Source organism: Ceraceosorus guamensis (genome assembly GCF_003144195.1).
Source record: "Ceraceosorus guamensis strain MCA 4658 unplaced genomic scaffold IE81scaffold_112, whole genome shotgun sequence".
Classification (NCBI taxonomy): domain Eukaryota; kingdom Fungi; phylum Basidiomycota; class Exobasidiomycetes; order Ceraceosorales; family Ceraceosoraceae; genus Ceraceosorus; species Ceraceosorus guamensis.
This window is the reverse complement of record NW_020290107.1, coordinates 35,614-46,363: the sequence shown is the minus strand read 5'-3', so window position 1 is coordinate 46,363 and position 10,750 is coordinate 35,614. Positions and strand designations below refer to the sequence as shown.

The following is a 10,750-nucleotide window of genomic DNA, read 5'->3' as shown; positions in this document are numbered from 1 at the left end:
AAGTCGGGGCTTGATTGCATGTATTAGCTCTAGATTTACCACAGTTATCCATGTAGCAAGTCACCATCAAATAAACTATAACTGATTTAATGAGCCATTCGCAGTTTCACAATATAAGTTGCTTATACTTAGACATGCATGGCTTAATCTTTGAGACAAGCATATGACTACTGGCAGAATCAACCAGGTAGCTATCCAGTGGGGTGGAGTGGGCGTCGTGCGCCCACCACTCTTCCCCCCGTCCCGCTGCTTTGACACAGCACAGGCGTTTTCTGACTAGCTTCCATGATTGCATGGATCTAAAGATTGATGAGCCGGCGGCGCAGTAAAAATCGGCGTATTACTAATACGTCGATCTTTCCCACGCCACCGCCGTCATCCTCCTCATTCGCCGATCCTTCAGCCCACGCCAACGCGCTTCATTTCGGCGTTTCGGCGCGAGCCCCTATTTCGAAGGGCCCGAGCGAAAGCGACACGAATTGCGTGCGTCTATAAAGACTCGTCGAGATGACGGCCGGATCATTCTTCACGACCACCACCATCCCGTCGTATCTTTCACTGCGTTCACACTCTCCTCTGGTCTGGCCATCGGCAAGCATGTCCACAATGTGCATCAGCAATGCTGACTGCTAGCCCTTACGAGCTGGCAGACAGTCTTGCGGAAGGAGAACTGCGTCGAGACGCTGCTCAATCCCTTCATCGTCGTCGTCACCCCAGCGAAGCTCAGCCTGCAAGCAAGCGAGCTCAACACCGGAGCTGTCCCGACAATGGTCGTTCAAGAGAACACGCAACGTCATCACCTCCGATGACGTCTCACAAGTCGACACACAACCATCGCCAATCACGTGATCAAATAGACACCCAGCTCTCGACGGACGAACCGGAGTTGCTGCAGATGGAAAGTTGTTCCCGGATGACGACACCGTGCGTCGGAACTCGGAAATGACATGCGCTCAGGCTAACTTTGCATTACATCTGAATGCATTGCCAGCTTTTGCACTGTGCCTTTTTTTCCCATGAAGTTGCATGCTATAGTGCACCTATAATTCTTTTTCATTTTCGCGTAAATTTCACCAGAATGTGCTTTGCAGCACACATGCTTTCCCGCAAATTCTGCGGAACCGCGATTCACGGCAAGAACTAGAAGCAGCTGGCACGACTATGACTCTGCACCTTCAAGAGCGACGGAGGACAGCGCTTTTTGCGAGCACTCAGCCCCAACACAAGGACTGCTGCACCTCGGTCAAATGCTCGTAGAGCGTCTGACGTGACGTAGGTCATGCGTAGCTCACTGATGCTACCTCAACGCATCAACAGAGGTCTGGTGATGGTCACGTGCGCGCACTCGCTCTTAGAAATGGTCTGATCAGCCGGTCACCGGGTCACTCCACCTGTGCGCTCGAAGTGCCATTTCTTTGTGGACCTTACTCGGTAAGCAGCGATGCAGTCGTAGTGGGTGTCTCTGCTTAGCGGATGGCTGCGTCATAGGTCTGCTCAGATGATGTACGTTTCCGCTGTTAGTGAGGTGCGGTGGGAGAGGGCAGAGTAACTGGCATGAGGAAGGACAGATGCACAGTGACAGAAGCATTATGACACTGACTTGGCGGACAGAGAATTAGTAATAGGTTGTCAGGAACAAAAAAAAAAATGGATACTTTTAGCCCAAAAGTCAAGTATCCCAAAAGTGAACTTGGTGCGAGGTGTAGGTCCTTTCATGCCTCAGGCAACAGCACTGTGGCCATGTAGGTACAGAGGGAGGAGCAGCTTGATCAGAGAGGGCCTTTACATAGCGCAAGCATGGCAAGCCTGATGTAATGCGTGGGGACCTGCCCGGCCCGCAACATGTGTCAGTGTGTATGTGATGAAAAAGGTCATTAGCAACGTAGCGGAAGCGGCTCGCGACGTGGGGGCCCCCATGACAGACGCAAGCCGCGACATTAATAAAGCACGACGACTGGGACAGTCCACGACCACCGTGGATAGCGCATTACCTGGCTTTCGGGAGCAATGAGCCTCAAGGCCAGGGTGCGAGCGCTTGGTCAGCAATGTGCAGAATGCAGGACCTTAGCACGGACGCTTCTCAGCGAGAGCCTTACTTAATCGTCAAGAGACAGCACTGCTGGAATGCAGGTGTCATACGAGATGATGGAGGTAGTGAAGCATGTATTGCTGTATGTGGATGCACGATGCGGTCGCCCTATATAGGCGCGCCACGTCACGTAACATCCCCCCCCCCCCCCCCCCCCCCCCCCCCCCCCCCCCCCCCCCCCGGCGGCACTTTTGTTGTCTCAAACGCCGTCTCGGGTGTGAAGCTTTTGGAGTGAGAGTCAACAGAGGGGACGAGAAATGGTCAACAATGAGAGAAGTTCTTGCCGCCGAGGGCTTCATTCAGTGTTGATTGATCCGCGGAGATGTGGTGTTTCTGACAAAGTCAAGGTCGGATAGCAGCCTCGAAGGGCGCGTTGCGCCGCTTAGTGGAGAGTGTCCTGAAAGAAAATCTCTGGTCACGGTTCCCTTCTCTTTATAGCGGATAAAGGTCCAGAATCAAGAGCACCCTGGCCAGTCTCCTGTCCTGCCAATCTCAGGGTGCAGTACGACCTGCTGGGTAGCCCCAGCCTCACTGACCAGGTAAATGAGTTGGGCCCCAAGTATGTGTGTGTGGTCAGACCAGGGCGAAAAGCGAGCTGCACTCGTGGGCCTTTCTGATGAGTAGCTGCACCTTGCGAGCTCGACGATCTCTACCAAAAGGGAGCGTGCATGGAAGACCTCATGTCCTGTGCCGGACGCATCTATGCCTTACTTCCATCAGCTCGCACATCGACCGCGTTCGTGCAAACGCCGTAGTGCCTAGGCTGAAATTTTCAGCGTGCTGCGTTCGTCGATCTGCCAAGACGACCAACGTGTCGTTTCTGCCCTGGCCAGTCGGCGCGTCGCCCAGCAAGTTGTGCCTCACGGCACGCAATGCCTGTCTTCCGTGCACACCGTCTGCACCATGGCTTCGCCAGGGCCAGGAAACCTGAGTGCATTACTGAAGAGTCTGCACACTCCTCCTTTTGCAACATCCTACTTCAGCGTCAGTGAACTACAAAGGATGGGGTCTCTGCACTGACTTGTGACACTGATTCGCCGTCATGCACCCACGACACTACCGATCCAGAGTTAGTGTGTGTGGCGTGCGTTTGTATGAAGTGAACGGACGAGGCAATCACTTGCTTGTAGCTAGCTGCACACGGCTGTTGGTGCATCCATGCTCAGCATCCTTGGGTGTGCAATCTTGAAAGTCAATCTTGAGACCCATCCATCACTTCTTTGCTGATAGGAGGAGGGAACCAGGCACATCCCCATCCGCCTACCGACTCCTTATCCGTCTCGGCTCCACGGGCACATTGCTGCATTAATCCCGGGGAGAAGAGGCCACGCAGATGTTGGAACTAGACAGCGCGGGCCCTCCTATTCACATTCGTACATTCGTGAAGGACCCTATTATACCGCAACGGATTCGTCGAGTCAGCCGTCACACTGACAAGTACGGGTATGGGTATGGGTATCGGTAGCAAGGAAGCGCAAGGAGTGAGAATGGTGCAGCGAGGAAGAAATAGTGGGTTCGATAGCGAACGAGGAGTGAATCGGCGAACTACGATGACAGCGGCGAGCAAAGAAAACATTGGAGCTGAACACGTTACGATGGAGATGGATCCGTCCGGCCGTCAGAAGCTTCAGTGGGTGGAATTGAGGCAAGCGGGCTGCACCAGCTTGCTTTCGAACACCTTGTTAATCCAATCGACCTGGCCAGCAACCCCAGCCACCGTCTCGCTTACATGTTCGGAGACTGGGTTGAGAGAGTATTCGATGCGCGCCCCCTGTGCGCACTGCAAAGCTACGTACTCGTCAACCGGAGGTCTTGGAATGACCTGATCGTTCTTGGCATGATAAATGTAGTAAGGAATGTCGGAGCCCAGATAGTCTTGAGCACCACGAGAACCCAAACGATTGATTTCGAAGTATTTTTTGGCCGTAGGGTCGTCCAGAAGCGCCTGCCCAGATTTGATGTAGCCAAAGTAGTCGACGCCGGCAAATTTGGCTAGCTCGCCGACGACGCAACCCTGGTCAGATCGGAGGAACTTGAAGGCTTCGGTGCCGTTCGGCTTCAGTTCTCCGTCGAAAAGAGTCACAAGTTCTGGATAAGCATTGGCCGCTCCAGCGAGACCGGCCATGCCGAAGCCAGCGAACGCGCCATTGTTGAGGTTCAGCAGCGTCGCTTTGAGGTCTACTGGGACGCCACCAAATGAGCCTCCAACAACGTTGATCTCGGGCGCGTACTCTTTGCGCAGCTGGGCAGCCCAGGCTGCAGCATGACCACCACCACTGTAGCCGGACAGAATTGCCTGGTGGCCTGTAGGATCGGCGATAGTGGGCCGATGGTTGAGGATGGCGCGCGTGGAGTCGAGATGGGCCCGACCTTCTTGAGGGCCCACAATGAACGCTGCCTGCGAGCCTTGGTAATCAGGGACGGATACCTGCGAATCGATGAAAGCGCTTGCGGATTAAGCGCCACACATCTTGAAGGCTTTGCCTCGACGACTCACATAGTATCCCTTCTGCAGGAGCGCGTTGATGAAGGGGGTCTGTAATTTGACGATCGTGTCTTGCTGGCTGCCGGAATCTTTGATCAGCGCATAGGAGCTCGCACAATCCTTGGCAGCAGAATCGGTGAAAGCCGCAAACGTCACGACCTGCGCTGCGCCCTTTTTGGGAGATTTGGGCCGGAACACGGTCGTAACGGTCGCATCTGGTGCTCCGAGACCGGTCTGAGAGCGATACAGCAGCTGGTACACCTTGGAGTACTGGTTTGAGTCGACACCTAGCGCGACATCTGCTGTGACGTCACGCTCGCGAATAATAGCGCCATTGGCGTAGGATGCAACGTTGCTAGGGACTCTGTAGAAAGGATCGACGCTAGGTTGCGGATATTTCAAGCGACCAGCGAGGCGAGGCTCGATGGAAGCACCTTCAGCTAAAAGCGCCAGGGAGCCTGCGAGAGCGAGGAAGGATGCTGTGAGCTTCATTGTGAAAGTGGAGACACTGGAAAGGGGACGGGAATGAGACTGCACGTCGCGGGGTCGGAGGGGGGTGGGGATGGGAGACTTTGCGACGTTTCCGCCTGGATTGCGAATACCACGCGGGCTTTATAGACATCGAGCGCTGCATGCACGCACTTGCTCTGCTTAGGCATGCCCACGCCAGACCTCGTCCCAGCGTCAAAATCGTGGAAAGGCCGTCTTGCAAGCCCCTTGAGGAGGTGAACCATACGACAACGCGAGGAGCGCGTCTGGAGCGTGACTTGCTCGGCCCCGCCCCTGAGAGAGCGCGGAGACATTCCCGCCCTGCTTGATGCACTGAATCCTGGAGCGCTATTATGCAGGTGTAGTGAGTTGGAAATGCGCTTTGAGAGCACAGACACCGGGCTCAACGGACTGCCATATTCCGCTATTCGCACGCTAGAGGTCGCGGCCGGAACGTACGGATGCCGAATCAAGCCTCAAGCGTGGGAAGGATGGCGATCTGGAGCAGCAGAGCGTTACCTAGCGCCTGCAGTTCCAATCGCCGCAACGCTGGAGTGCGTCGCGGCTAGGGACCAAGAGGCTCAATGACGAGTGAGGAAGGGGGAAGGAGCTTGAGTCTTGGGCGAGGGAAGCTCTTGTTGGCTTTCTTCGTCGGCATGCGTCGATTAGGGCGATCAAAGCGCGTGAAAGCAATGCTTCGCTGCGAGACGGTCCGTAAAGTGTGGGGTTAAAGTGGCGCCGGGAGGGGCTTAGATGGATGTCAAGACTTGCTCGTCCGGGTTCAATCTGGGTGTGCTGCAGCGGGACGGTACCTGTTGCGCTGCCAAGCTGTCGTGGCCCTGTGAGACCGTGCGGGTGCACGCGGATGCACTAAAGTGCGCGTTGTGCGGCGGTGCGGAGCGGAATGAGAAGCATGCATGAAAGCGGGGAAGCGTGTTTTGCTACTACTGCAGCTTTGCTAGCGCCTTTTCGAGCGCTATCAGCGGCGGTTGAGCTGAGGCCTGCCGCCGAATCCATAGCATCGGCCTCGTTCGTGGCTGAGGCGGGGCTACTTACGAGTAGCGCCTTTGAAGGACGCGTAACATTTTCTGGACCAAGGACAGTAGTAGGGTGGACAGAAAGAAGCCAACGTGCGGGTCAGTCACGATTGGCGGCAAAAGCAGTCGCACAGACGCACCCCGCGGAAGCAATACGCCCGCCTGGCGATCTGGCCCATCCAGCGTCACGGCTCATGCTCAGGTCTGAGCGCCAGAAGGTGCTGCCAGTCGAAATCTCAGCGGGCAATCCCGCAACCATCTGGCAGTGCGTCGATAGCGATTCAGCTGCCCAGTGTGTCGATCGTTTCAACGGTCCGTTTTGCCGTGCCTTCGAATATGCTGCCACTCACGACAGCTTGGCACGAAGAAGAAACAAGTCCGAGTTGCGCCTGCAGATCGATGAGGCGGACGGAAACAAAGTCTGAGTTACGCCTGCAGATCGATGAGGCGAGCAAGGCAGTCGGAATACTTGTGCAGAACGGCTGCAAACGTCAGCGCTAGTACTCGTCTCCTCTGACAATCTCTCTCCCTGCGCCTTCCCAGTCGAATTAACCGGCCAAGAGGCAGTCATATAGATCAGTCATCGCTTCGTTTGGCGTCCGAACTTACGTGATACCCCTGAGGAGGAGAACGCTTGACATTCTGTGATCACTGCCGCCCAAGAGTCAAGGTAATGTTGGGTCGCATCACCGACGGAAGGCGCTGCCGGTGAAAGACTTCCGGCGCAGGTTCACTAGGCTGAAAACATGAATTCCTGTTGCATCGGAACACGCCTGGAAGGTCTTCGTGGCGTGGAGCACTGCGGGTCAAATGCGAGTTGCGTTTCCGACGATGACGAGCAAGGGGTAGACGAATACATTCCTTCTGTTTGAGGGCTTACGATGCACCTTCTCGGGCTCACTTGCCGCTTCACTTGGCAAAATGCAGACTCCATCCTAGTAGCTTGCGTTGGTTCACCTCTTCGGTGGTAAGTCCGGGTGTCCCGTAGGTGAGAGGGCTGAAGAACCAGAAGCAAAGAATGAGGAGAGATACAATGACTCCAGCGCTCGCCTTGGCGGCGGGACTGAGCGTGTTGTTGAGCTTCCTCTTGAAATTCGCCTGACTGAGGCCCGGACCCGGACGACTGACTGGAAAGTTGATGGTTTCAGAGACCACAAAGTTGAAGACGCATCCGACCATCAGGCAGCTGATAATGTGCGCCGGCAAGTAGTGATGGATGAAGAGTTGTCGATTCATCAGGAAGAAGGGAAAGTAGTGAAAGGCCCACGCCGTGAAGAAGAATCCACCGGCATGAGTCATTCGTCGATGCATCGCCGAGTCGATGGGCTCTACGCCCCTTCTGCGTGCAAGCGCATCAGCTCCCATAATTCCCGAATAGATGGCAATGCTGATGATCGCAGCCCACCATCCGACCAAATTGCCAATGAGGTATATTTGTTCCTGTGTGTCATTTTGCGTCCAAAAGGAGATGCCCTGAAGCACGAAAGGCCAGTTCAGAGGTCCAGAAGCGTACGGATGCGATTGAGTGAGCTGGTTGTTTTGCTGAAGCATTTGGAGCTGCAGCTCAACAAACTTCTTCAGAAAGCTCATTCGCGTCTTGGGCCGAGGTGGGATGGGCTTGATGCGCTCGGCGTAATCATTTGCGCCTAAAGCAGCGAGCAGCACAGAGCCGTGAGCGTGCGAGCAGGAGGACCACAGGCCGCGCCTTTTACTCACGTGCATCCGGGTACAAGTCGTCCACAAACCACATGGCGGACTTGTCCATCGCGTTCTTGTTCCCATTCACCTCTTGCTGACTAAAGCCCCACTCGGGCAAAGCCGTCTCTTTGTGAGTCCAAACAGCTACGCGAGTATTCACGTGGACGAGCCTGAACCACGAGCTCTTCGACTTCCATGCCTTTGTGCTGCCGTCTTTTGCGCCGTCGATGTGCAATTCGAAGAGCGTGTCGTTGAAACGGCTAGTGTCGTTGTGGGGCCACACCGTGACCTCTTCATTTGTGGGCATCAGGGGGCTAGCGACATCGTGAGTCAACAGAAAAGCGTTGCTGTTGATGTGGCGTAGCCTGACAATATCCAAGTGCTTGATCTGCCGCTGATCCTCCGGGACCGAGTCCGGTAGCGATGTCCAGTCCAAGTCTGGCTTTGCAATCTCCCAGACGTTGTTGGTATCATTGTATGGATATCCCGTCACTTGCTGGCCTTGGCTCGAGATTCGCCCATCGTCGTACTTGAGAGGGTAGCGCTCGAGATGAGAGTGTAAAAACGCATCCGTGCCTTTGTGCTTCAAGGTGATGCTATCGCCCCAGTGCAGCTCTGCCAGAGGTGCGCCAAAGTCAGCCGCGTGTCGCCCGAACTTGGCTTCGCGTAGCAAAGATGACAAGCGACTCACCTCGTGCCTGGCTCAGCATCGAATTGCCATCGAGGGTCTGTTGAAATTGACTGCTCATGAAGGCGTCCCCGGTGCCGGATTGAGTGAGAATTTTGAAGTGAGCCCAAAACCAGAAGAGGTAGACGAAGATCGGTATGATGATCAGGCCTAGCACCCTGGCCCAGAAATGCTTGAGAACGTGATTCTGCGGTTGCCGCATGATGCGGGCGGTGAGCGGAGTCGGAGCTTGGGGTTGACGTCGCACTCACCATGGAGAGTCCTCGCTTGATGTCTAACAGTATCCAAAGATCGTACGCGACGGCAGCGCCGACGCTAGCGAACGTCAGCAGCCCCACCATCTTGCAACTGAGAGTAAGGGCCAAATTGACCCCTGTCGCGATCATCCAGAACCACCATTGAGTTGCAAATTCACTGTGAAAGGGGCGATGAGCAGGCCACGTGAGCTCTTTATTCGTCGTTGTCTGGAGTCCCTGGAACTCATCCGGCACGCACTTGTATCTTTCCTTGTAGAATCGAATGTAGCTGTACAGACTTGCAATCATGAACAAGCACAGTGCAGCATCTAGCAAGATTAGGCGATCTTGGGCAATGTGAGCATTGTCTAGATACGAGCGTCCAGCAAGTGATGGCAAATGGTTCTAGTCAGAGGTTCCCATGGTCGGCTCTTCTAAAGGGGACAAGCACCATGTACTTACCAAACGCCAGCAACGCTGCACTGAGCAAAGCAGTCGCAGGCAGGTGGCCCGTCTCCCTCATGATCGCATACACGATCGGAACAGCCGCGCTCCCCATCAGAGCTGGCAAAGCTCGCATGCCAACGTAAGGCACACCTGCGGCAATGTAGTCGTCAGAGATGTTTTCAAAGTCAAAGTCGCCCTTGAATCCTGAGAGCCAGCCTGCAAGGGCGTTGAGCAGCTTTGCGAGGGGCGGATGTACGTCGAAGTAGTACTGGAAAGCCGCAAAGAGAGTGTGTGGTGAGCGCTATACCAAGAAGACCGCGGTGCGGCTACCTCGCTGGACGTCCAGCCAGACGGGTTGAAGCCAGCTTGAAGAGTCAAAGCCCGAGGGTGCCCGCCTCTTCCCGCATACATCGTAGCAGATGCCCGAGACGTTCGCCTTGCCAGGCAAATTCCATTTCCCGACGCATCTGACTTGCACGCACCTCTCGCCTCAGGTAGTAAGCAGCGAATTTGCCAAAGTGGACCTCATCGAAGACGACTTGAGCTGGATGACTAACGTGAGAGATCGGCAGAAGAAGACGTGGTTATAGTCATACCGAAAGCAGATGAATGCGTGGACCATACATCCGCATGACTGTGATGGTGCAGCCCACGATTGCACTGCGTCTCAACACAACTGACTCACGAAATGTTCCAAAATCTCAGGGCAGCGGCGATGAGGGTAATGCCGATGATGGGTCCTGCATCCAGACGCATGGACATGGCATGCGTGGAAGCCGGCACAGCGGCCGAGGACTTGTGATGCGGTGTCTGTCGCGCATGGTGCGAGGAGAAGGATGCAGTTCAGTGAATGGAACCGAGATGAGGGGCCTGTATGCGCGCGCTCGCGAAAGCTGACCGCTCTCGAATGACCTGGCTGAGCCTGCAAGCTGGGCACGCAGCTCGAATGGAGCTAGGTTGCAAACAAAGAGTGTTCCTGACAGCAAGACGAATGCCACTCACCCTCGCATAGTGTGAGACGGCGGGAGGCTGTGACCCTCGCGTCATCTCGCCGAGTGCACCACCATTGGACAGGGCGCCAGATTTGAGAGGTGGAGAGGGGTTGTCTGAGGCGGCTTCGCCGGATACCGTCATCTGGCCTTTGCGCCTAACAGCTTGAGTCTCATGAGGTTCCATGGCGACAAACACTTGGGGTGAGCGTGTGATCCAAGCTTGCGTGAATGACTTGGCAGTGGCTGATGTTGGCCGAGAAGGTTGATGTGGTAGCTCAATGGCAGTCAAGGACTTTGATGAAAGTCGCCCTACCTAAGCTTGTCTGATTGCCACGGCTATGCGGCGTACACCAATTTTGTGTGCTCGTGTCTGCAACTCGACAGCGAAAATCTACAGTCGTGAGTGTTGGTCCTCCAGAGGCAGGGCTGAGACATGCGAAGAATCGAATGGATGCTGAAGCCTGCTACGCTCCATCGAGAGGGGGGTTCGCCAGGCGCCGTCGGGTTTGAGGCGCTTCGCGTGTTGAATGTTATAGGAGTTGCTTGCACAATCTGAAACCTGCTGGATGGAAACGCAAGGCAGCAATGC

General features: G+C 55.2%; 4 protein-coding genes across 4 annotated transcripts; 1 reads left to right on the top strand and 3 right to left on the bottom strand.

Moving 5' to 3' along the window:
- Positions 1 to 78: 78 nt before the first annotated feature.
- Positions 79 to 462, bottom strand: IE81DRAFT_352133 (hypothetical protein). Its single transcript, XM_025516628.1, has one exon. The coding sequence runs from the start codon at positions 293 to 295 to the stop codon at positions 107 to 109; it is 189 nt and encodes a 62-aa protein (XP_025366677.1). The 5' UTR covers positions 296 to 462; the 3' UTR covers positions 79 to 106.
- On the top strand, positions 458 to 1,206 carry IE81DRAFT_23552 (hypothetical protein). Its single transcript, XM_025511170.1, has 2 exons — positions 458 to 924; positions 992 to 1,206. The coding sequence occupies exons 1-2, from the start codon at positions 620 to 622 to the stop codon at positions 1,044 to 1,046; spliced, it is 360 nt and encodes a 119-aa protein (XP_025366676.1). The 5' UTR covers positions 458 to 619; the 3' UTR covers positions 1,047 to 1,206.
- A 2,324-nt stretch (positions 1,207 to 3,530) lies between these two features.
- IE81DRAFT_352129 (LIP-domain-containing protein) lies at positions 3,531 to 5,069 on the bottom strand (the record flags this gene model as incomplete). Its single annotated transcript, XM_025516627.1, has 2 exons — positions 3,531 to 4,517; positions 4,587 to 5,069. 2 exons carry the CDS (start codon positions 5,064 to 5,066, stop codon positions 3,717 to 3,719), a joined length of 1,281 nt encoding a protein of 426 aa, XP_025366675.1. The 3' UTR covers positions 3,531 to 3,716.
- A 1,771-nt stretch (positions 5,070 to 6,840) lies between these two features.
- IE81DRAFT_23382 (PMT-domain-containing protein) lies at positions 6,841 to 10,586 on the bottom strand. The gene is made up of 9 exons (XM_025511154.1): positions 10,172 to 10,586; positions 9,855 to 9,979; positions 9,652 to 9,721; positions 9,185 to 9,437; positions 8,982 to 9,090; positions 8,738 to 8,900; positions 8,490 to 8,673; positions 7,817 to 8,413; positions 6,841 to 7,746 (listed from the first exon to the last, which is right to left on the bottom strand). Exons 1-9 carry the CDS (start codon positions 10,343 to 10,345, stop codon positions 7,010 to 7,012), a joined length of 2,412 nt encoding a protein of 803 aa, XP_025366674.1. The 5' UTR covers positions 10,346 to 10,586; the 3' UTR covers positions 6,841 to 7,009.
- Positions 10,587 to 10,750: the final 164 nt, after the last annotated feature.

What these genes read in the sequence shown, in the direction of transcription:
- IE81DRAFT_352133 (XM_025516628.1), bottom strand. Translation starts at nt 295, where the DNA reads ATGCAATCATGGAAGCTAGTCAGAAAACGCCTGTGCTGTGTCAAAGCA.
- IE81DRAFT_23552 (XM_025511170.1), top strand. Translation starts at nt 620, where the DNA reads ATGCTGACTGCTAGCCCTTACGAGCTGGCAGACAGTCTTGCGGAAGGA. An exon ending in TGTTCCCGGATGACGACACC is followed by an intron (nt 925 to 991) that starts GTGCGTCGGAAC and finishes ATGCATTGCCAG; the next exon opens with CTTTTGCACTGTGCCTTTTT.
- IE81DRAFT_23382 (XM_025511154.1), bottom strand. Translation starts at nt 10,345, where the DNA reads ATGGAACCTCATGAGACTCAAGCTGTTAGGCGCAAAGGCCAGATGACG. An exon ending in CCGTCTCACACTATGCGAGG is followed by an intron (nt 9,980 to 10,171) that starts GTGAGTGGCATT and finishes CATGCGCGACAG; the next exon opens with ACACCGCATCACAAGTCCTC. An exon ending in GATGCTGAGCCAGGCACGAG is followed by an intron (nt 8,414 to 8,489) that starts GTGAGTCGCTTG and finishes CACCTCTGGCAG; the next exon opens with AGCTGCACTGGGGCGATAGC.